Source organism: Dunckerocampus dactyliophorus, chromosome 6, assembly GCF_027744805.1.
Source record: "Dunckerocampus dactyliophorus isolate RoL2022-P2 chromosome 6, RoL_Ddac_1.1, whole genome shotgun sequence".
NCBI classification, from domain to species: Eukaryota; Metazoa; Chordata; class Actinopteri; order Syngnathiformes; family Syngnathidae; genus Dunckerocampus; species Dunckerocampus dactyliophorus.
This window is the reverse complement of record NC_072824.1, coordinates 28,344,504-28,369,511: the sequence shown is the minus strand read 5'-3', so window position 1 is coordinate 28,369,511 and position 25,008 is coordinate 28,344,504. Positions and strand designations below refer to the sequence as shown.

Below are 25,008 nucleotides of genomic sequence, written 5' to 3'. Positions count from 1 at the left end.
TTCTACTTTTACATCCACTGTGCATACAGTACACGAATGCCAGTGTGTCTACATGGCACCTTTTTGTAGCCATGAATTATGCAGGCTATAAAAACCTCCAATCATCCTCAGCAGGCATATGGTGCCTCTCTCAGCAAGGTTTCTCGGGTGAAAATGACTCAGTACGCTGATGCTGCAGGTCAGCATTCTGTGTGATGTTTCCGTTTGAGAAATCCTATTTCTGTTTTTTGTGTGTACTATATTTAATTCAATTTCTAATATTCTTATCTTGTTATTCCACACTTTCTGCAAGTACGGCATCTCCTGTTGCATTTGTATCATGTCCAGAGAGTCTCTGGCAGAAACCACCTGCACACCCCTCCCATCCTGCCTAGTAGATCAACTACAAACAAACACACACACACACAGACAGACCCTCCCTAACAAGTCTGAGGGAGTGAGGAGAGGCGTTGGCTGTGGCCACAAACAGAGCACAGGGAGTGCAGCAGCCTGCAAGTCAGATGGCTGAGAGAAAGAGAAAACATCACTTGTGGCTGATTCAGCGCTAGATGACAGATTGGGGGGGGGAAATGTAGACAGGAGTGACAGCATCTCGCTGTTAGGTTAGCTTGTGTCAGACTGTCTGTGGCCCTGCACGCAGCACAGACACAGACACACAGGGCCATCAATGGAACTGTCAAATGATCCAAGGTCGAGGGGGCATGAGGAGGTTCCCCCAGGCCTGCTTTCTGATCTGTCCCACGTGAAAAACAGCAGCTTCAGTGCTGCCCAACAACAGGGCTACTCTGCAACCATCTTTCTGCGCCGCAAAGACAAACTGGAGAAGGTAAGGCAACATTTCAAACTTAATGACCAAGTCTTTGTTTTTTCCTAATGTGCTTTTGTGACATTTAATGGTGGGATTGAAGAAAACCCTCGATTCAGTGTAAAAGTGCGACAGGAGTCGGGTTTACATCCAGTGGAAGAACTCTTAATGTCTGAACTGCATAATAGTGTTGAGCACAATAGAATGGCAGGATGAGACGTGGCTGCGCTCTGTTGCCTCAGATGAGTATTGATCACCACTTTTCCTCATTGTTAGCACACAGTCTGCACACATAAAACAGACTTAAACCTCTTAGCCAGCAAGTTTGTTTTCTTCTTATTTTGGTCATTTTACGAGCAATGAGTGGCTGCGCTGCATGCATATAGCCCTTCTATAAAACAGTAGATCATTATTTGTAGATTTTATCTGCATATTTTTAACTTGCAGGTTCATTGTACGGTATTTAAAAACACAATGTGGGCTGAAAATGGCCCCTGGGCCGCACTTTGGACACCCCTGATTTACAGTGTTTCTTTTTAGGAAAGCGCAAGCGCATTAATCATTTATCTCATTGTGTTCAAAGTAACTTGAAAAGTTCAGAATGGATTTGGATGAAATTTTCAGGGATTGTCGGAAATGGGATATGGAAGGACTGATTAAATTATGGGGGTGATCCGGATCACCGTCTGGATCTAGGAAGTTTTTAAAGGATTTTTTTAACATTGCGAGGTAGGACCATTTTCACCATGTGCATGTAACTCCACAAAAAATGGTCACTTGGAGGAAAAAAATACAGGTCTAGTTTCCAACACGTTCTACAAAATATCAGACTGATCAAAAAACGTAGAATTATGATTTTGGTGTGACTCACTATACGGGGGAAACTATGGCGCTTGGCGGAGGTCTCCGAGTGCTTCTCTAGTTAGTAAGCTTAGCTGAACTGTAGCATCAATAGTTGCAACAATGCTTTCAACTCTACTGAACAATGGCAGCACACTGCTCTCATCTTTATCAGTTTATGGAGGTGAAGTGTTCAAAAACAGGCGCGCCAAGAGGCGAGCGTTCCGAAAGGAGCGTCACAGCGTATCGCCGTCACAGACAGGCAGAGCCGTGTGGCTGTAGTCACCTATACACTCCGATATAGTGTCCCCTCGTTTATCACGTGGATAGGTTCCCAAAATAGCCCCCAATAAATGAAATCCGCGAAGTAGCCAACTTAGTTTTTTTTTACAATGATTATGTGTTTTAAGGCTGTAAACCCAGAGTGAGGTGGGTAGCGGCCGAAGGCGGGGGCTTTGGCGGTCCGATCCTCGGTTGCAGAAGCTAGCTTTTGGCACATGGAATGTCACCTCTTTGGTGGGGAAGGAGACTTCAACTCTCACGTTGGCAGCAACAGTGAGACCTGGGGAGCTGTGATTGATCTGAACCCGAGCAGTGTTTTGCTATTGGACTTCTGTGCTCGTCACGAACATGTTCAAGCATACGGGTGTTCATATGTGCACCTGGCACCAGGACACCCTGGGCCGCAGTTTGATGATCGACTTTGCGGCCACATGTTTTGGACACTTGTGTGAAGAGAGGGGCGGAGCTGTCAACTGATCACCACCTCGTGGTGCGTTGGCTCCCATGGTGGGGAAGGATGCCGGTCAGACCTGGCAGGCTTAAAAGTATTGTGAGGCTCTGCTGGGAACGTCTGGCAAAGTCCCCTGTCAGAAGGAGTTTCCTCCGGGAGAGCTTCGCCCATGTTCCGAGGGATGCGGCGAACATTGAGTCCGAGTGGGCCATGTTCCGTGCCTCCATTGTCGAGGCGGATGATTGGAGCTGTAGGCGTAAGGTGGTTGGTGCCAGTTGTGGCGGTAATCCCAGAACCCGTTGGTGGACACCAAGACTCCGGAGGCAGCTGACGGGTACCGGTAGGCCAAGTGGTCTGCGTCTCTGGCGGTCACTGAGGCAAAAACTCAGACATGGGAGGAGTTTGGAGAAGCCATGGAGAACGATTTCCGGACGGCTTCGAAGAGAGGGGGAAGCAGTGCATGGTAAACACCGTGTATGGTGGGGATGGTGTGCTGCTGACCTCGACTCGAGATGTTGTGGACGGGTGGGCGGAATACTTCAAAGACCTCCTCAATCCCACCGACAAGTCTTCCACTGAGGAAGCAGTGCCTGGGGACTCTGCCGTGGGCTCTCCTATCTCTGGGGCTGAGGTGGTTAAAAAGCTCCTCGGTGTTACACTCAAAAGCTGTTTTTCCACTAAGCGAACGACTTATTGGGAAGCTCAGACTTCCCGTTCCCCGGCCACCTCTTCCAGTGCCACCGGGAGGACACCAAGACGTTCCCAGGCCAGCTGTGAGACATAATCCTCCCAGTGTGTCCTCGGTCTGCCCCAGGGCCTTGTCCCGGCTGGGCAGGCCCGGAACTCATCAACAAGGAGGTGTCTGGGAGGCAGACTAGCTGACGAGAAGACGCCTTTTGGATTGAAGGTGAAAGGTCTTCAACAAACAAGATGAGTCCAGTTTCCTCGATAACGATAATTATATTATAATTATATTTATAACGAATATTGGCAAAACCCGAAACCAACAGTAGTTTGCTAAGCTCTTAGCAGGCTTAATGCATCACATTAAGCTTTCTACCTACGAGCATTAATCATTCAGCATGAATGAATATAGTCTATCTTGTAGAATTCAGAGCAGAGATGGTGTCAGATTATGACACATTGCTCTTTGTTTCACTGCTACTTTCTTGTCTCCCTGCTCATAACTACATTTTTTCAAAAGCTATTCATTGAAGTGTAATGCGTCAAACGCGTGGCCTTATCCGACCTGAGTGGACATAAACATTTATGGCTACCATCAATAAATTACTTCATTGTAATCTGTGATTCAGCTAAAAATGTAGCTGACTGCAGCCTGCAGTGGTGGTTTTTGAAGTAGTAGTACTCTGCCCTGTCCAGACACTGATGGGGCTTTTTCAAGTAGACAGGCTGGATCATTTTTTACCGCTAGATCCCAATCTGCAGCTTTTGGCATGTGGCCCAGCTGGGTTCCATCATGGCGTGGTGCCCAGTCAGCCTTCACTTAGCAAATATCACCTTGACTTTGATGTTAGAGTAACATGGAAAACCAGAAAAAACTCATAAAATGCCAACACGTCCACTGAGCCTCTGGTGTGAAGGTGAGACACCCGCAGTGAAACGTCCTTCACAGGCATTCAGGAAGGTTCTTTTGGATAACAGGAAATGTAGAATTTGGTGTAAGGATTACCGTAATTTCCGGCGTATGAACCGCTACTTTTTTCTTAAACTTTGAACCCTGCAGTTTATACAGCGGTTTGGCTAATTTATGGCTAAATTCTAATCTCGTGACATCTCCTGTACTTCAGAACTACTACTAATCATTTAAATACGGTGCTGCTCGCGAGTCAGTGAGGAAACGGTAGCTCTTTCTTTGGTAGGAACCAATCACGAGCTAGCAGTGCACTCACAACGAGCTTGTCAACCCACTGGAAATCGCAGGAAGTCATTATATGTAACAGTCTGACTCACGGTGTCATCTTACAAAGAACACTAAACTCATCACACAACAACTTAACACTCAAAAGGTATACCTGATAAATATACAAACAAGTACCAATAAGGGAGCAAAATGAAAAAAAAAATATATTTTAAAGCTTTCCCTTAATGCATTGCGTCTGAGCAGAGCATTCATTGGTGGCTGCCGGGGCGCTGCAATATTCTTTATAGTTTTTGTTTTAATTACCTCCGCCAAGTGCTAAGCGCAAGTGCAGCACGGAGGTTATCTTTTTGCTGGCGTTTTATCTGTTTGTTTGTGTTCAAAATAACTTGAAGAGTTCTGAATGGATTTGGATGGAATTTTCAGGAATTGTCAAAAATGGGATATGGATAGATATTGATTTATTTCATAATTGCTGTGTTTATAAACTTCATTTTGTCACTCTGTAGCACTTTGAGACTGCTAAAATGTAAAGTGCAATATAAATAAAATGTATTATTATTATGTCAGTCAGCCTCCCTCTGGTGGACAGAGGCAGCATTGCAGCACCGCCCATCCTTCCATCCATTTTCTATCCCGCTTGTCCTCCAATGCTCAGACGCAATGCATGATGGGAAAACTTTAAAATAGTTGCTTTTCGTCATGCTTTTTGTCAACTCATATTGGTGCTTGTTTGTATATTTCTTAATATATACCTTTATATACCTTTATATACCTTATAGTATACCTTTTGATTGTTAAGTTGCTGTGTGATGAGTTTAGTGTGCACGACATATTAACAAATATCCCATATTGTACACTGTAGTGCACATCTTGCAGGAATAAATGAGACAAACACACACCTGAAATATTTGACGACCCCAGTGTCCTCAGTCCCAAAATGCATTATGCATTTTGAAAAAGTTATAAATGATCTTCCATCAAGTTTTTCATCAAGGGGCAGCATCCGTGTCAGGGATTCCAACAAGATATTAGTTTTTGATATGCTTCTACTTTATAGAGTTGACCTGCTTGACCTACTTAAAATGAAAATACCTTGACAGTTTTTTTTTTTTTCAGATACCTAAACTAAAATCCTGTTCACACTTATTTTGCAGTAAAACAGTCACATTCTTTTTGCACCATTGTTACTTGAATTATAAAAATTCCACCCATTTTATATACCGCTTGTCCTCATTAGGGTCACGGGTAAGCTGGAGCCTATCACCCTATCACTGTATCGAGATATTATCGTTATCGTGAGCCATGCATGACATATCGTACCGTATCGTGGGGTACCCTGAGATTCCCGGCCCTATTCCCAATACTTCATGCAGCCCTGCCCGACCCCACCTAGACCCTACCTCCAGCAGCCCCCAGGTAAATTGAGTTTGAAACTCCTGATCTACTGTATCTACAGTATCTATCTGCCTGATGGCATGTTATGTACTTGAAAGACCTGTGTAAAAATAGGGTTGGCCCCGATGGGTGCAGTTTTAAGAGCCGTCACCTCCCTCTGGAAGTGACTCAGACTTTTCCAGCCTCTCTCTCTCCTCTTTTGCTCACTCACCAAGAAGAGGATGTGCATTAAGCATCCTAAACCTTCATGGCAGCTTTCTTTGCTACATATATATATATATATATATAAATGTATATATTGATACATTTTTTACAATGTAAAACCATTCCGATATAGATCAGTGCTATCTGTACCAAAGATTGCCATGTTAGCGTTGTCTTATAAGCTACAAAGTAACTAATGACAGTAACTCATGTATTTTCCAATGTATCTGAAAAAAAAAAAAATTCCTGCACAATAAACATTCACCGTAAGTTGGTAATAATTTATAAATGTATATTTATAATTTATTTATATTTCTAATTATATTTCTAATTATAAACATCAAATATAAATTTGATTTATAATTTTGACACATTTATGTATTTATGCTGCATTGATGTTTTTTCGTCAAGCGTTGAGATTTTGCACTTTGTTCAGCAATCCTTGAACGCACCATTGTTGTGTGATGTGACTGACTACACCGTTACTCACGTGAATCAATCGTGTTACATTATCATTCATTAGTGGTGAGTACTGATACGTTTTATACTTTAAAAGGCGTTTAATAAGCGTGTGAGGCATATTTAAACATGGCTTGTGTCACGGCAATTGAAGAGAGAAAGACAACAAGCAGTGTGTCAAAAAATTGACATTTTTATAGGTGTGTCAATTACTCGTGTGTTTCTTTTTTTTTGACATTCTCTGGTGGTCCCAGCCAAAACAATCTCAATTCGCATGTTCTCCCTGGTTTTCTCCCACATTCCAAAAACAATGCATGTTAGGTTAATTGGAGACTCTAAATTGTCCATAGGTGTGAATGGTTGTTTGTCTATATGTGCCCTACCATTGGCTGGTGACCCGTCCAGGGTGTACACTCCCTCTCTCCCAAAGACAGCTGGAATAGGCTCCAGCATACCCTCGTGATGACAAGTGGCGTATAAAAAGGATGGACGGACTATTTAAATTGACTTCTTAGTTAGAGGAAAAGGCCCACATATATTTTTATATATAGAGGGATTTAACAAAAACATGAAGTCTTTGTATTTGCACATTGCCCAAAGTTACAATAAAGTTACAAAAACTGAATCCCTACTCCGTTTCCGTGCCTCTCTTAGAGTTAAGCAGAGCAACAGCTTGCCTGCTGTCGGTAGCATATGTTGTTTTCTGCTGAGGTAAATAGAGAGACCATTTTTCTATGTTTTGTGCTGCTCTACCAAGGCTTTTTAATGAGCTTGGAAGAGAATGAGAGGGGACGTGATGCTGCAGTAAAACCCAAACGAGTGCACTTTAATTGGGCATTCCTCCCAAAAGCTACATTTGTTAAAGTGATTTAAAGCAGGCAGTGTTGCATGGACAAAGATGTGTGTGTTGCCAGTGGTATGTTATTGCATGATTATCTTCAGGTGTACTGCGTAGTGTTCTCTCGCGGTTCACCTTTCGCATATTCGGTGTTTCGCTGATTTTTTAAAGTGCAATTTAGCAGATATCATTTTTAACGCGCATTGTGTTGTGCGTCCTTGTGGTGTATTAGAGCAATCTATCGGTGCTCTGTTGTATGTGTCTGTTATTGTATTTACTGCTGCTACCAGTAGAGGGTGTTGTATACTCATGTGAGAGATGAAGAGTGTCCACTTGTCTCAGTATGTGTTTGCCTGTACCAGCATATTGGCAATAGCCGGCTAAATATAAAGCCACAACAGTCCTTATTGGCTAAGGGAGAACCCGCCTATTGTGTTCTGTGTCCTGATTGGCTGTAGACCACTGTTAATCAATATCCTTCGTGCCTTTCCTGTTGTGGTAAATTAGCTGGTAAACTAGCTAACTAGCTAACTGAACAATAGAAGAAGAAGCAGCTAACCAGCTAAATGAGGAGCAATATGTTTTAACAAGGATACAAAAAGGCTACAGCCGAACGCCGCCAGGACGAGGCACGGTCAGAGGAGTGAAGTACGCGCGAGTAACTTCATAATTTCTTGTGTTCAACCTAGTAGATTGATCATTAAAATTCAAGAGAAATTTTTACTTTGAGAGTGTTTAAACAAGAGAAAAATGTGAGAAAATGTTCATGCTTGCCTGAGAAAAGTGTATAAAGTGTATTATGAGGGCTTTCACGGCCTTAAAACATATATAATCATTGGAAACAAATATAGTTAGCGGATTTCACTTATTGCGGGCTATTTTGCGAACACTGTATGTCAATTTTTATCACAATGTATCTACAAGACTGGAATAAAGGAGGTATGGAAGGGAAGGAGAGGGGTCTGCTGGGATTTGCAACAACAGCTTTGCATTGGTGGTTTCAACAGGGGCGGTAGGGGGTGGGGGTAGAAAGGGGGGGTGGATCTGTCTCCATCTCTCCAACAGCTTCTGTTATGTCACTGTAGAGCTGCACACATGCACACACTAGACTGCTCGCTCTCACACACACACTCACGCAACACACACGCACGCGCGCACACCTCAAACTGCAGGTAACATCAGGACATCGGGTGCACTTGCACACATGCATGCGTTAGGACAGTGAAGCGTGAAGCATGCTGAAGCTGGAGAAGAGCTGACTGAAAGGTACAAACGGACCGGTGACGATTATGCAAATGAGCTTCTGTCACAGAAGTTTGAAGCAGTGCAGCTCTCATGGCGGGACCGACCACACAGGAACCCGTAAAGGTGATGTGCCCCAATGCTTTTATATGCTTCACTGTGCATGCGTTTAATATGCATGAACATGCATACTCCGTCACATTATTGTTTCATGTATGAAATGTAAATGTCAGGAAATTGTTACATGTTTTTTTTTTTTGAATGTAATACATTCAGCAATGCTCATGTTTTTCATTGACATAATTGATTTTTTTAGGTGAGTTTTAGATGAATCAGCACAAAAATAACCTTTACACCATCCCAGGGCTCAATGGGACTTTATTTCCAAGCACTAATGTGCATATCCGCAAGTCAAGCATGACGTTTGCCTCAGGTTAGACTAATGAAGACCTCAGAGTCTCAGTGGATATGAGAGGGGAGTACAATACATTGTGCTGCACCAGCTTTATTAGCTGAGATGGAAGACGAGGCAGATCAGAGATGGGCTAACAAACATTGTCCTAATATCATGTAAGGCTTTGTGATGGGTAACGTTCTTTTTAGTTGCATGTTACATAAACAAAAACCTTTTTGGTCATGGTTTTAGCTTGTATAGAACTGTGCTGCATTGTGTGCATACAATTTTAAAACCGAGAATTTAAGTTAGGGGTGGGGACCTATGGCTCGCGAGCCATATTTGGCTCTTTTGATACATTTTGATACATTTTTTTTATTTTCTTTTTTGTTTTTGATGGCATTTTAAAGTAAAACCTCAAAATAGAAAACTTTATAATTAGGGATGTCCGATATTGGCTTTTTTGCCGATAACCTATATGCCGATATTGTCCAACTCCCAATTTCCGATTCCGATATCAACCAATTCCAATATGTGTATCATCACATATCCCCTGTCATGGAATTAGCATATTGTGGCCCAATATCCATCAGATGCCATCTGCAGGAGAAGGGTTTTAAGAACAAACAAAAAAAGTCTTCAAAGGCCTCAGCTCCTTCTGCGCCACAAAATTACCCGTCTCAAATTTGCACAAGAGCACCAAACACGGAACAGTGAAAGGTGGAAGAAAGTTGTGTTGACTGTTTTGTCAGTATAGTCCTTGACACTGCACGTTACTTACAGGTTAAAATAGAAATATAAAGGTGCAAAATGTACGAAGTAAGGTAAACGCCGGCAACATAAAGATCGCACGCTGCAGGCTAGGGATTTGTGGGGAGCTCGTAGCGAGGGGAGGATGATCCATTACATCGCCATTGTTTTCTGACAGAAAGATAAAAACATTAAGGTGCCTAATAAATGTTATTTCTTACATGACTATAGCTTTACAGTGAAAGTACTTTGCTCCCGTATGCACAAATGAGAAGGAAGGGGAGGGTGGCGAGGCTTTCATTCGTTCCACAATAGCAAGCTAACATGCTAATGTTAACAGCAGGCTAGTATTTACACCCCAAACTGCGCTGTGAACATTAAATTAAACAAACACAACTTACGGGAGTCCAGGCAGGTCTGACTCGTGCCTGCGTATTGTTTTGTGACGGCCCCCCGGATGTCGGTGGAGTTATTCGCCAGCATTCACCAGCAAGCTGGCATGCCGCTGAATGTGGCCCAAAACTTTGTTGAGCTCCTAAAAATACGGCATTACTGTCCTCCGACCACTGCCACTCCTGCCTAGATCTTTTTTTGGTCTCCGTAGTCCTCCTTTCAGTTTGTTTTTATTTGTTCGAAAGACATAAAAAACATGCAGCACACATTTACCATTTATTATTCAGGAGGCTTATGCATGGGGGCCCACAATTTAAGAATACTACGCCCCTGCCAGTGAGTGTGTAATACGCCATGTTGACAGCTCACAAAACCAGCAATGTCACATCGGGCACAGAAAGCAATGACAAAAAGTCTGCAGATGGATGCAAAAACACAGCACCTACCTCACTGTCTGTTCAAAACTGACAAATCAAGGCTTATGAGTAGGGATGTCTGATAATATCGGCCCACCGATATTATTGTCCCGATATTGGCATGAAAATGTAATATCGGTTGGTATCGGTATCAGGTTTTTCCCTATAATGAAAACCCGTACTTGTCGAGCCATCCTGCGGCGCCAATACATGGAAATACTTTGTCACATCCTGTGTTATTACTCGCAGTCGGAACTGGGCTTGATATGTTGAAACCACGGGCGTGGATAGAGCAGCAGATAGCGCCGACGTCAGCTAACTCGCTAGCTTAACTCAAAAACACGCAACAATTCTGTAGCAATAGATAAGTGGCTACAGTAACCTCATGACCCAGAAACGGAAGTACACTTGGTAGAGTTGGCTCATGGTGCCTGCCATGCAGTTTGTGTTTGTGAGCTTGTCGGCAATGATAGATAGATAGATAGATAGATAGATAGATAGATAGATAGATAGATAGACGACCTGTAGATAGATAGATATTGAAATTATTCTGGTGGTGGACCATGCTGGTCTATGCTGGTCATGCTGGTAGCTGGTCTATTCTGGTTTGGTGCTGGTTTAGCTGGTGGACCATGCTGGTCTATGCTGGTCATGCTGGTAGCTGGTCTATCCTGGTTTGGTGCTGGTTTAGCTGGTGGACCATGCTGGTCTATGCTGGTCATGCTGGTAGCTGGTGTATGCTGTGTTTTTCCAGCAGAGTAAAACAATATTGTGAGTCACCACAATGTGTTAATTCCATGACAGGAGATACGTGATGTTACACCTATTGGTATCGGTTGATATCAAAATCGGAACTTGAGAGTTGGACAATATCGGCATGTCAGCTATCGGCAAGAAAGCCAATATCGGACATCCCTACTTATGAGACTGGATCAGGACAGTGGAGCCGGTGCACCAGTCTGGCTGACACCCCTCCCCATGTTTATTGCAACCATAATATACACTTATGCACACAAACATCCCTGTTAATATGACAAGACATTGGCCCGCTCCAGCCTGGGCCAGAGGTGATAAAATCCCGTTCAATTGGGACACACTTGAACAGCAACAACAAAGTAATCAAGCCGAGCCTTACATTATCCTTACAGTTGCAATTGCTTCCCTGTCGTGGAACACTGTGGGTCATTGGTTGTTTTTCTGCTGCCATATTACCGTACAAAGACAATGAGATTCGTTTATTGATCACAAACCTGCCCTCCTTTCTCAGCCGAATCAATTGAGGATATTAACCTCAATGGTGTCATTACTTTCCTTTCCCAAGGCTGTAAAATAAATTGCCATTCTGTTTTATGTCGCCGTTGTTTCCTGGTTGATGCACTGCTGATGTCTCACTGAAGTTGCTGTGTCTGCGTGTCTCTCGCCTGTCAGACACAGCAGAAGTGCATCGCCATCTTCGCCCTGCTGTGCTGCTTTGCTGTGCTACTGGTGCTGATCTTCTCTTCCGTGGACGTTTGGGGGGATAGCGAGGATGGAATCACGGAGGAGAACTGTCGCACCGACTGCCGGTGAGATGTTCTACACGAGGGAATCATAAAGCCATAAGAAGAAGACGGTCGGTTTGTTTATAGTCATCATCAGTTACAGGTGGTCGTTGCACCATCCTTACGAACGAGTTCTGTCCCTAGGCTGTGATGTAAGTCGAGTTTTGATGTAAGTTGACTCTGATACCTAAATATATTATACCTAAGTCACTCACACCGTACACGGGACACATGAGGGACATGTACAGTAATAAAAACATCAAATCCAAGAATGAAATGAACCAGTAAAGAGATTAAAAAGAGACCAATAGCTTAGATTTCTCCCTATGTCTTATTGGGAGGAGGAAGTAGAAGAGGCAGGAGAAAGAAAACAATCTTTTAGCCTTCTCCTGAATCAACATGAGGCTCACTGAGATATTGATTCTGGTCTTCCAGCCAATAATAAGGCCAATGTGCTGCTTAGTTATTAGTAGGCCTGTCACGATAACAAATTTTGCTGGACAATAATTGTCCTGCAAATTATGTCCGATAAACGAGCCAACAACAATAAAAAAAAATAGACCCTTCAAGTATCAAGTCTCGCTAAACAAAATTGCACACTTGAATTGCATCGAAGTGTTCTTCAGTGCTTGATTAGTTCGCACAAGAGTAGCACACTTCACCTTCCGCGACGCTGTTTACGTTTAATGAGGTGTCACGTTTTGTGGGACATTTGTCAAAATACATGTTCTGGATGCAGAAAAATGCATTTGGTGCACAAAGAGGTGTTATATTTCGGGAATCGCCGCAGCTGGAACGTAAGTTGTACGATTTTTAAAAACATTTGTTTACTTGTCTTTGTCACAAACCTTTTCATGTCACAAAGTGATGATGTGCAAACAGGTTGAAAATGACATCAGGTGGTGTTTTATACACAACAGGCACGAAGAAAGTATTTGATCGTGTAGCACACGACACACACAGCTAGCCCCGCCTCTCCCCACTGGGACAAAGACACTGAATGACTGACAGGAGGGTTCACTCCCTCTGTTCGTTCCGCTATGGAACCAACATGCCCCGGTGTTGAGACTGATGCACAGAGTGAAGCTTCTTGTCATCCAGCCTGTTTGGTAGACAGAGAGCAGGAAAACAAACATGTCAATTTATCGAGGCCAGCAAAATGATCCAGTTTGTTTTTATTTATTGTGCGGTTAATTGATTGATTAAAAATAGCAGCCAATCTGAGTGGGTGTTTCTCCTCTCTTGGAAACTCTTTCATGATGTTCATTTTCACTTCCATGGTGATGGATTTTCTTGGGAGCAGTGACGCCTGCTCAGGGGAGGCAGATGATGAAAAATACAAAAATTAATATTTGCCCATCGAACCAAAATGATATAAATTTATGTGCGCGCATTCATAAACCACGGAACGCCATAACCCGAGCAGCACCTGTATTTGTTCATTTCAGCATTGTCCTTATGGAGACAATCCCAGCAGATCTTAATCAGCACATGGGACCACACCTCCCACTCTCAGATGGCTTTCACACCCTGCTGGACCAAGCAAAGCACTCGGTCCAGGTGGTGTCACCGGTCTGGAACCTGAGGCCCTGGGACCCGGAAACTATGCCAAGTACAGCCAAACAGGTACAAGTAGTGTCTAAATGCATCACTTAGTTTCCAACAGAGCATGTGTCCATTTGCATTTCCCAAGTGGTCGACTCAAAAAAAAACTTTAATTATTTTCTAGTAAAGATTATGTGTCGTCTCTTAATGAGTTTAGACCTTTTAATACTTGAAGTGTCAAACTCTCAAGTGTGTACTGTGCACAAACACTCAACTGCAGAACATCACTTCCACAGGGTCAACATTTATTTCAGAGATTGCTCAGTTTGAAATCTCGTGGAGTCAAACTCAAGATTGCCAGCAGTCTGACCAACTCTGCAGAACAGACGATTCTGGCGGCACACAGTAGGTGACTTGCAAACTATTATTCCTTGCAACGTTTCACCTTTCGCACTCTCCTGTCTATCGGTCTGCTCCTCACTGCACAGGTGCAGAGGTCCATATAGTGAACATGACAGCTTTTACCAGAGGGGGACTCCATTCCTCGTTCTGGATCGTGGACCGAACACACTTTTATGTCGGGAGCGCTGACATGGACTGGAGGTCATTCTCGAAGGTAACATCAACATTTTGCATGTGCTGTGCAAAAATGGTCAAGGTGAACTACTCTCATTAGACGCGTTCGTGGCGTCTCTGAACAGGAGGCTGGACAAGCACAAATACAAAAGAAGGCTGAAGCATTTGAGTCAATAAGCAGTTATTTCAGGAGATCCAATTGTAGCATTTCGTTTTGTTTGCAGCATTATCATAAAGTAAATCCCTGCTGGGTAGTTAGAGGGGCCCTTTGCTACATGTCCAACTTTTCAGACTTATTTGCAACGTTCCTGCTCATTTTTCAAGTGTCTGAGCATTGCTTGGACCTCCGTGAGCTCCATCAGATGTGCACACTTGTCATGTCACACCTGTCCCAGACCTGAGAACCTATGGAAGTCCAACGTCCCTCATGTGGTATTTTCTATATGAGTGGCTTCAAAAGGTTAGCAAGGAGTATACTGCGTATGACTTATTTTTTTACTAATAATAGGCCATAGTCAACCACGAAACATCCATCAATTTTCAAGTAAGTAATTGTTTAAAAAACAAAATAGATTGAGGGAGCAGTGTTCAAACCGCAAAGTATTTACAGTATATTCATTTTTCATTTAGGGAAATGTTACAAATGTTTGACAGACAGTAGGAATTGCCTGGGAGAACGTACGTGCACATGTCACAAACAGCACTTCCTGAACTGTATGACCCAGCGAAAGACGATGTGTTGAAGAACATCAGAAAAATAGCATTTTAATCCGCCACCACAGATATGTGGTCAGCTCTAATATAACCCCTACATTAGTTTAACAATACACAACATAACTGCATGTGTGTGTGTGTGTGTGAGTGTGTGGCTTTTATTGGAGTGTTATTTTTTCTTAACAGAGACAGCGTCAATTTTGTATTCTTTTGTGTTATTATTGTGATTTTTATTTAAGTGCAATTTTTTGTACATTTTATTTTCATCAAGTTTTTTTGTCTTTTTTGTTTAATTTATTATGTTGTTTGTTTAATTTATTTAAAAGCTCTAGACATTCCAATTACAATGTTAAATACTCTTGAGAAAGTTTGTTTCTTTTGATGCAATGTACTCTCATTATTTTGCCAAAAAATTAATGTAAAAATAGTCTCCAAAAATCGACAATAATTTGTAGGCCAATTATCGACTAGCAAAATTTGTTATCGTGACAGGCCTACAGCCTTACCATTTTCCTATGTATTTAAAATTGACAAAGAGTGCATTTGGAATACAGGAAGTGACCAAATGTACTGTAATTGATGGGAAACGGAAAGGAGGTAGGATTGAATAAGCTTTGCTTTTTCCTACTCCGTTTTGGATATGTGTAACTGTGGCTTGTACTATGTGATGTATTCCAGTGTAACTTGTATGCATGTTCAAAATAAATGAAACCATTTGCCTTACCGTTACCACTGTATAGTGCCCCACTGGGATGCAATAACATTTTAAAAGCCCTTGAAATGAGCAGGATTATAGGGCCCCTTTAATGACCCTGCAAGCGTACTGTATACTTAGAGTTAATGTTTTTGCTGACTCATGTCTTATCCTCAAATTATTATATATACTATTATATTATACTATTACATATGTATATATATTATATTAGTTTGAGCCATTTGTGTCATTAACATACTTTCCTTTTCTCTCAAGTCAAAAGTCAGTATTTACACTCTTGCTGCAACTTGTCTGCTGTTTCTGATGTTTTTTTATTCCTATCTAGAGGAAGGAGCTGGGTCTGATGGTCTATAATTGCAGCTGCCTGGCGCTGGACCTCCACAGAGTCTTTTCTTTTTACTGGCAGCTCCATGAGAGGGACTATATCCCCTCCATCTGGTCTAAGAGAGTTACAGCCCTCTATGGGAGACACCAGGCCCTGGAACTACAACTCAACAATACACCTGCGGCTGCATATATGTCCGTAAGGGAGCAATTTGTTCTCTTTTTAATAGTTTATGCTTTTACCCGGGGCAGAGAGCTTTCTCCAAAGTAGAATTCCTTATTTATCAATTGAATCTTTTTGTAGTTGGAGCATAGAAAACCTTTTTATGGCCTTCTAAAAGTTTTTAACATTGTTAGAGAACTCTAGAAATGAAATAACACCCCTATAGTCACCTTTACTGTCACAACGTGGCTTGGTTGTGACTCGAGGGTGCAAAGACAGACGCCAAGTGCAGGCAAAAAGAGTCTTTTTCAGGCAGGTGCAAACAGTCACAGATGAAGAAGTCGTAAAAAGGGAACGGTACAAAACGGGAATTACAACAGCACCGTGAGCAGAAAAAAAGTACTGGTAAATAATACAGAAGATGCAGTGGGACACATCAAACTTCTCAGTATACAAATAACAAAGAACCAGCAGCCCCAAAGTCCACACCAAATGGCAGCGTCCTCAGAAAGAGGTAAAGCATCTCAAAACAGCACCAGACAGGAAGTGGTTAAAGTTCAACACAGGAAATGAGAACCAGCACAAGAGTCCAAACTGTCATCCTGAGCGTGACACTTTACACTCATATTACCCAACATAGTAGACATAATAATAGAAAATTAGTCTCACATATAGACTCACATGTTAGCACTGGGATAGCTTGATGTTCCGGTTTCTGGACACTCGTACATCCTGTGGCGGCTATTGTCTCATCAGTGTAACATTATTGACACCAGTGACCAGTGTAGAATACTACATAGCACAATGTTTCTTTCAATGCATTTAAAGAATGCCTTATACAGTGGAACCTCTGTTAGCGTCAACCACGATTAGCACATTTTTTCGTTAACGGTGAAAATGTACGCCACAATTTTGCCTCGGTTTGCATGCATTCTACAGTCAGTGTACAATATGGCGCATATTGTCGTGTTATTAATACACGCCGTGAGTCCAACTGTGTTGTTTTATGTATTTTTTATCACAAAATGTTCTTCCCTGTTAGCTCACTAACAAAATGGCAACCGGAAGTCAGCTGCATTACGTCGCACATGTATGATGTCATCAGCTGTTGACTCTCAAAAATGTTGAGACACAAAACACATTTTTGTAGTTTTACAATTCTAGTTTTCAGTGGTGTGGATTCAAGTCACGAGACTTGGACTCTTCACAACTTTGAAGACTTTGGACTCGACTTGACAATATCATCAAAGACTTGCAAGTCGACTTGGACTTTGACACCAATGACTCGGAAATCGATTCAGACTTTAGTCTGATGACTTGAAAATACTTGAGATTTTTAAGGTGTGTGTTGTAGGGCTGCGCGATTTTATATTCATATTTCGTTCCCAAAGAAAGCATCGATCTTACCTCCGCTACTGTCGTTATTGACAGTATTAGCAGCGAGTCACCTAGACGCCGGCGTATCAACATGGGACTATGTTTATGCAGCTGAAGGTTTGAGGATGCCTGCAGATGTGGAGGCTCAGTGTAAATCAAGCAACAGTCAGGAGACCTTCACAACACACGCAACACACTTCCGGTCTTCAAAATAAGAGGGCTGAGTTCCAAATCCTGTTGACGGTAATCATGTTGCAGTATATCTTGCAGACGATGACTAAAAATGATTCAGTAAATGAACATAATTTGACAACAATGTGTCTCCCGGTTCACTAAATGACCAACTGTTAATGAGCTACATTGAAACCATTCATCATCTTCCAGAAACTGGTGGAGCCATATGTCATGATCAGCAGCAACCTGCTCTTGTAACCTCTCGTACTGTAATGATGGCACATGAAACAAAATAATGCATCGTTGGTTTAACTGAATCTGCAACAATGTACAGTATCTTTCATTGCTGTAGGTGTACACTCACCCGAGCGATGTTTGCTCTCTGCAGTCCTCCCCTGATCTCTTCTGTGCTAGAGATCGCACCAGAGACGTGGATGCCATTTATCATGTCATGCAGACTGCCAAGACATTCGTCTTCATTTCCGTGACGGACTACCTCCCTGTGGTGAGCAGGCGCTTCAGAGGAACCTTGATCACCAGGTACTGAGCTTTCATAAAACATTTTTAAAAACATATGCTTCGTGTGACATTCTATGTGTCATGCTCATTCTTGTTTGTACTTGCACGGATGAACACGTTGGGGCTGGCTTTGGGTTGCTGCCTGTGCGAAATAAGCAAGGATTCATCTAATTAAAATGGCTCCATCAATAGGTACTGGTCACACCTTGATGAGATGATTAGAGAGGCTGTGGTTCTGAGAGGGGTCAAAGTTCGCCTACTGATAAGCTTCTGGAAGAACACTCACCAGCTCACCTTTAACTTTGCCACCTCTCTCAAGTCGCTGTGCATGCACCTGTACAACTGTTCTCTAGAAGTGGTACGTACATCAGCTCCTCTCTACGTGCAACTGTGGATGGACAGGATGCTGCATTTACTTACTTACACTTAGGAGGTTCCAAATAGTGCTTCAGAATGCAAAAGAAATGGGAGTGAGACAAAAACATCCATCTTCTATGCCGCTTGTCCTCACTAAGGTCGCGGGCATGCTATACTATGGGTGAAAGGCGGGGTACACCCTGGATTGGTTGCATATATACAAACAAACAAGCATCCACACTCACATTCATACCGATGGACAATTTAGAGTCGCCAATGAACCTAATATTCATGTTTTTGGAATGTGGGAGGAAACCGGAGTACCCGGAGTAAACCCACGCATGCACGGGGATAACATGCAAACTCCACACAGAGATGCCCAACGGAGATTCTCCAGCTCAGGACTGGTGATATTTTTTGGGGTCTATCACTTGACTTTTTTGAGCCTGAGGATCTGCGTCCAACCTCAGCAGCAATGGCGCGCTGCGAGAGGCCTCGCTTATGCTACTCAACAATCCGACCGCGTTCAAAGAGAGAAAGCTTTTTTGGTCAGCTGATGAACAGCCTATTTCACTTTCATGCTTGGTTGTAATAAAGTGCTTACTCAAAACTTTTTTGTGTCACTCCCATTCTGAAGCTCTACTTAGAACCTCCTTAGGTCCAACAGTGCAAAATGAAAATTCTTGCAATTTTTCAACTGGTCTTGAAATTTTGATCTGGAGTGTATATATAAATATATGATTTCAGAGGTTTTTCAGTCACAAGCAGCAGATGGACGACATTCAACATGGACTTAATCACAACAAGTACATGGTGACCGACAATGCTCTTTACGTTGGTAGGCATGTATTTTGTATTTGTATCATGGTTTTGTGGACCGTGCTCAGACCCAAGTATTAAATGCGCTTATGTTTTGTTGCATTGGTACTGTACATCAATGCCACAGTTAAATGATGGCTGACGGGTTCCCACATATTCGCGATTCAACCTTTGCAACACCACAAATTTCTTTTTGTAGAAATGTATGTAATCACCACCGTTAGACCGTCTACATGGCAGAAAACCCAACTCATCGCATTGGTGCTAATTTATAAATAGGTAGTAATGTAATACAGTACAACAGTACTGCATTACTATTGCATTGATCGGCAGAACACCATGGCAAGCTTGAAATTCAGCGCAAGTAGCCAGAGACAAACTTTAGTTTGCTTGAGGAAGTCCTGTTTATCTGCAGTAGCAAGTAAGAACACACAATGCAACTGTACCATACCGACCATAATAAACGCTTACACACTAATATGCATGCAAAATGATACTATATGATACAAATTGATACAAATTTAAAACACGCAAAGCATGCTGGGGAGCCCATGTACCCAGTATGCTTTGTGGGTTATAGTGTGTCTTCCACATGGTACCACGGTGCAGTTTGCCGTAAACCTTCATTTAGTAGTATAATTAAGATTCCTTAATTATAAATGGAATATTTGTGTAGTTAGAGCATAGGAAACCTGTATCAGACCTTCTAAATATGTTTTTTTTAACATTATTAAAGCCCTCTAGACATGAAATAACACCCCTATAGTCACCTTTACACTCCTATTACCCAATCTAGTAGACATAATACCAGGAAATAAGAAATAAATAAGACTTGTACTCCTGTGTGTTGCTGTAAATGTGTTCCAGTGGCACGGACAGGAAGTGACGTCAGGGGTTCAGAGTTGCGTTTTAGCTTGGTGAGGGTTACAGCACAACAGTAGCCCATGTTAGGGATTCTTGTGTCTCATAATCCAAACCTGAACTAAAAGCCGATGATTAAGGCTAAATAGCAATTCCATCCCTTACCCCTTATGTTAGCCCTTGCCTCAAGGTTTTGCACGTTCACTGGAATCAAGTGGTGTGCCAGTTCTCCTTAAACCAAGGGGTAAGGGCTAAGAGCCAATGGGTGTACAGCCCTAGAAACTAAGTGTAGTCGGGGCATTTATTGCACAGTTTATTGCACGGTTATTGTACAGGATTTTTGGAGCAGTTTATATTATGGAGTCTGAGAGCTACAGGAAGGAAAGACCTGCGATACCTCTCCTTCACACACTTTGGATGTATCATCCTGTCACTAACGGGGCTCAACTACAGGTATATGCATGTTCGAAATAAATTAAACTGTAGCCATTAAACCATAACCATTTTAAACCACTAAATGATTTATTAGTTAATATATTTTTTAAAAACTGGGAAAAGTGAAGCCGCTAAATTCGAAGCGTGATGTGAGGAGGGATACACAAGGACTGTACAATGTGTGAAAATCTAAATTTCTTTTTTTTTTAATTTGGTGTTTTGCCTCCACAGGGAACCACGACTGGGTTGGAAATGATTTTTCCGATAATGGCGGAGTTGGGCTGGTGGTCCAGATGAAAAACGAGGGAGGGAAGCTCGTGAAACAAGTGAAAGCTGCCTTTGAAAGAGACTGGATGTCGCCTTATTCCAGACGCTTGCTAGGAAACAAAGATCAAGACGGCAAATACAGAAATCCGCACCAAGTGGAGACTATAAAGGAACATGAATGGAATGACCCTTTAGCTTTATAAACAATGTCTACATTTCTACAACTTATATTTAATGTGCACATTATTCGAGTTTATATATCTGCAGTATGCACTACTAGAAATGGATTATACTTGACTTTGATTTTCTAACGTTAACTAGTATGTAATCATCTAGTTGTTGACAGTCATATAGGAATGCAATGCTGCATGAATATAGATATATGGCATACAGCACAGATGTGGACTCAAGTCACGCGAGGACTTGAGTCAGACTCAATTCACAATTTTGGTGACTTTGGACTCCACTTGACAATACCATCAAAGACTCGGACATCGACGACTCCGAACTCGATTTGCACTTTAATCCGATGACTTGAAAATACTTGAGACTTTGTGTGAACGTGTGGAGTAAAATGTGGCCCCGTTCAAAGCATTCCACTAACGTGATTGCTATTATGTCATTTTCGGCAAGACATCCCAACAGCAGTTATCTGTCTCACTTTACACATTCAGAAATGAAAACAGAGAAGCAACTGAAACCCCACTTGGCGACGGAGGCAAGGAAAAAATCCCTCTGGGGAAGAAACCTTTGAACAGAACCCAGGCTCTGTGGGGCGACCGGTCTGTCTTGACCGGTTGGGTTAAGATATAAAAATAGAGTAGAGGGATAGATGGTAGATCAAGCCAGAAGTCTTAGCCCAAGGAACATACTGTAGAGGAATGTCTGTGATACATATCAGGGCATCAGGGCTCACTTCTAACTATATGCTTTAGCGAAGAGGTAGGTTTTGGGTTTGAGTTTGAGTTTTGCTCTGTCAGCACTCTTTTTATGTGACTGAGTCTTGTCACGCTGGTCTCATTTTATTTTTAAAAATAAAACAATTGAAAATGCATTCATTGTATCTGTCAAATGTAATAGATTGTTACATTGTTAAAATGGCATTTGATTTGGGAGACACTAAACAGTGCTTACGACTTGTAAGGACTTGAACATTTCAAGCCTGTGACTTGGACTTGCATGTCTTTACTTGAGACTTGACTCGAGACTTGAGATTAAAGACTTGAGACCTGCAAAACACTGACATGCTCCCACCTCTGGTATACAATATAGTATAATGTGGATATGCAAGCCAATATATGGAATATTCAGCCAACAATATACCTGTATACAACTAATGTACAAGTACCAATACAGTGTTTCCTCGTTTACTATGTGGGATAGGTTCCCAAAATAGCCTGCAATGAGTGGAATCCACGAAGTAGACAACTTTTCTTTTTTTTTTTACAATGATATATATGTTTTAAGACTGTAAAATCCCTCACCATACACTTCATACACTTTTCTCAGACAGGCATTAACATTTGCTCACATATCTCTTGTTTAAACTCTCAAAATTCAAATTTAGTTTTAATTTTAATGATCAACCTACAAGGTTGGACACAAGAAATTAATAAGTGACTCATATGTATTTCACTCCTACGACCTGCCTCTTCGTCCTGCTGCCATTTGGCTGTACTGTAGCGTTTTTGTATCCTTGTTCAAACATATTGCTAATGTCGTCATATTTTACTCCTCCCTCTCGTCCTCCATGAACCCAAGATTCATTTACAGTATTCTTCTTCTTCTTATTATTATTATTATTCAAATAGCTAGCGATCATACGACATCCAGCTACACATACTGAGACGAGGTGAAGGGAGGACATCTTTAGTCCGACTACACACACGTCTTCAACTCTCACATGAGTATAGTACAACACCCTCTACTGGTAGCAATAGTAAATACAATAACAGACACATACAACAGAGCACCGATAAATCGCTCTAATACACCACAAAGACGCAGAACACAATGCGCGTTCAAAAACATGCAAAGTTGCACTTTTTAACAGCGGGTCCGCGAAAGGTGAACGAGGTGTAGCGAGGGAACACTGTACAAGTCAAAGCTTCTTCTGTATGTGACTGTTGGATTGATAAAGTGAGAAAAAAACAATCAAACTCAGTTGACGCTTGTCTTGTTTGGTTCAGTTAAAGCAAACTCTGGGCTGTTTGATCTGCTCGTGCGGTCCGAACCCCGGTGTGCGCCATACAAGCGGACCGAGACGACTTGAGAGATGGGTTTCGGTCCACTTGTAAGTGAGCTCCAGTGCAGTTGAGCGCAAATGTGAACGCTGCACGAATCAAAGAGGTTTCAAATGACAGCAAAAAGTATGGAGAAATTACAAATATGACACTGCTCTCCTCCGCTAACCTAGCATGACTGTTTTTGGAATGTGTACCCGGAGAAAGCCCACGCACAAACAGGGAGAACATGCAAACTCCACTTCTCCATCTTCACGATCTCCTGACTGTGTGGCCAACATGCAATAATACATAATAATAACAATTATTATCATTATGCATAACAAGATAATAAGTCCAGTCATGTGTGTGTTTTTATCGCTCCCTGCCTGTTGTGTTGAAAAGCCGCATGGCGCGGGGAAGGAATGACCTGCTCATTCTATCAGGGGAGCAGGGCAGTGATAGTAATCTGCCACTGCTCTTCTGTTGGGAGATGATGCTGTGCATTGGATGCTTTTGCACAATATTGTAATTTATTGACATGCACTGATATACCCGTGCGTTGAGGCTCAAATAACCATGACAGCACTTGTAAAAGCTCTTGCTTTACATGAACGCTGCAAAGATACTGTGTATTATAAATCTGCAGAGGCATCTGGTGGCAAAACCATCCACTGCATCCATCGTGTGCACCAGAAATGTGTGTCTACGGCAGAATATCGGGAATGCAACTGAGAATAAATGATATATATTGTACTCTATTTTTCATCTTTGTACTGTTTTTAGAAGTGGGCCATACTGCAAATTTTGGAATGGAACTGATATATTCAGGGCCAGTATTGCTGATACCGATAATGACACCAATACTGTTTTTGTACTTGAAAATTTTGGAGGTAATTTTTGTTTTTTGCCACTACTGTTTATCAATATACAGTAATTTTTGACAAGGAATGTGTACCCCGGGTAAGAGGTCCTGTGCAGAGCCTGTGTTTCGTCTTATTTCTCCTGACTTCGCCACATTTGGTGCTGCATTTTAAAACTATTTAGAACCCTTAATATTAAATGTATTTAAGTGTATAATTCAGAGTACATTGTATTTATACTGCAATTAGTGCTATTTGCTTTTGATTGTGTGCACACATGGAAATGCTATACACAGTGGTGTGAAAAAAGTGTTTGCCCCCTTACTGACTTCTTATTTTTTTGCACGTTTGGCACACTTAAATGTTTCAGATCATCAAACAAATTTAAATATTAGTCAGTGACAACACAACTGAACGTAAAATGCAGTTTTTAAATGCAACTTTTTATTATGAAAACATAACTTAAGTGAAATGGATTGAGATCTATCAATGTGGAAAATGTTATAAAGCCATTTCTAAAGCTTTAGGACTCCAGCCAACCACATTGAGAGCCATTATCCACAAATGGCCAAAACATGGAACAGTGGTGAATCTTCCCAGGAGTGGCCGGCCAACCAAAATGACCCCAAGAGCGCAGCGACAACTCATCCGAGAGGTCAAAAAAGACCCCACAACAACATCCAAAGAACTGCAGGCCTCCCTTGCCTCAGTTAAGCTCAGTGTTCATGACTCCACCATAAGAAAGACACTGGCATGGCAGAGTTTCAGAGTTCCAAGACCAAAACCACTGCTGAACAAAAACAACACAAGGCTTGTCTCAATTTTGCCAGAAAACATATTGATGATCCCCAAGGGAAAATACTGTGTCCCATCACCTCTGGCAGGGCTGTCAAAGGTAACATGTTAATAACGCGTTAAAGGACATTTCCTTTAATTCAAAGAATTCAAGAAATTCAAGATTCGAAACTCTTGAATCTTGAATCTTGAATTTAATGGCACAATTTTTTTTTTTTTTTACGGTTAACGTGTGTACGTCCTGTTTGACCCTCAAGTCATGAAATATGAAGCAAAAAATAAAAAGTCAACAAATTTTTTTTTTGAATGACAAACATTGAAGAGGTCAAATTGACCCTAAGGACGATAGGACGCTTCAAAGCATTCAGTCTCCTTACTTCCTCCCTGAGC

At 41.9% G+C, this 25,008-nt stretch overlaps 1 protein-coding gene across 2 annotated transcripts; it reads left to right on the top strand.

Moving 5' to 3' along the window:
* The first annotated feature begins 451 nt into the window (after nucleotides 1-451).
* pld5 (phospholipase D family, member 5) lies at nucleotides 452-23,690 on the top strand. Of its 2 annotated transcripts, none has more exons than XM_054780311.1 (10): nucleotides 452-826; nucleotides 11,780-11,916; nucleotides 13,341-13,518; nucleotides 13,734-13,842; nucleotides 13,926-14,053; nucleotides 15,768-15,965; nucleotides 17,869-18,020; nucleotides 18,192-18,357; nucleotides 19,104-19,194; nucleotides 20,703-23,690. In XM_054780311.1, exons 1-10 carry the CDS (start codon nucleotides 668-670, stop codon nucleotides 20,939-20,941), a joined length of 1,557 nt encoding a protein of 518 aa, XP_054636286.1. In that variant the 5' UTR covers nucleotides 452-667; the 3' UTR covers nucleotides 20,942-23,690. The 2 variants fall into 2 exon arrangements, with proteins under 2 accessions (XP_054636286.1, XP_054636287.1); XM_054780312.1 differs by lacking the exon at nucleotides 452-826 and adding an exon at nucleotides 8,300-8,524.
* Nucleotides 23,691-25,008: the final 1,318 nt, after the last annotated feature.

What these genes read in the sequence shown, in the direction of transcription:
- pld5 (XM_054780311.1), top strand. Translation starts at nt 668, where the DNA reads ATGGAACTGTCAAATGATCCAAGGTCGAGGGGGCATGAGGAGGTTCCC. An exon ending in CTGCGGCTGCATATATGTCC is followed by an intron (nt 15,966 to 17,868) that starts GTAAGGGAGCAA and finishes TGCTCTCTGCAG; the next exon opens with TCCTCCCCTGATCTCTTCTG. An exon ending in AGAGGAACCTTGATCACCAG is followed by an intron (nt 18,021 to 18,191) that starts GTACTGAGCTTT and finishes CTCCATCAATAG; the next exon opens with GTACTGGTCACACCTTGATG.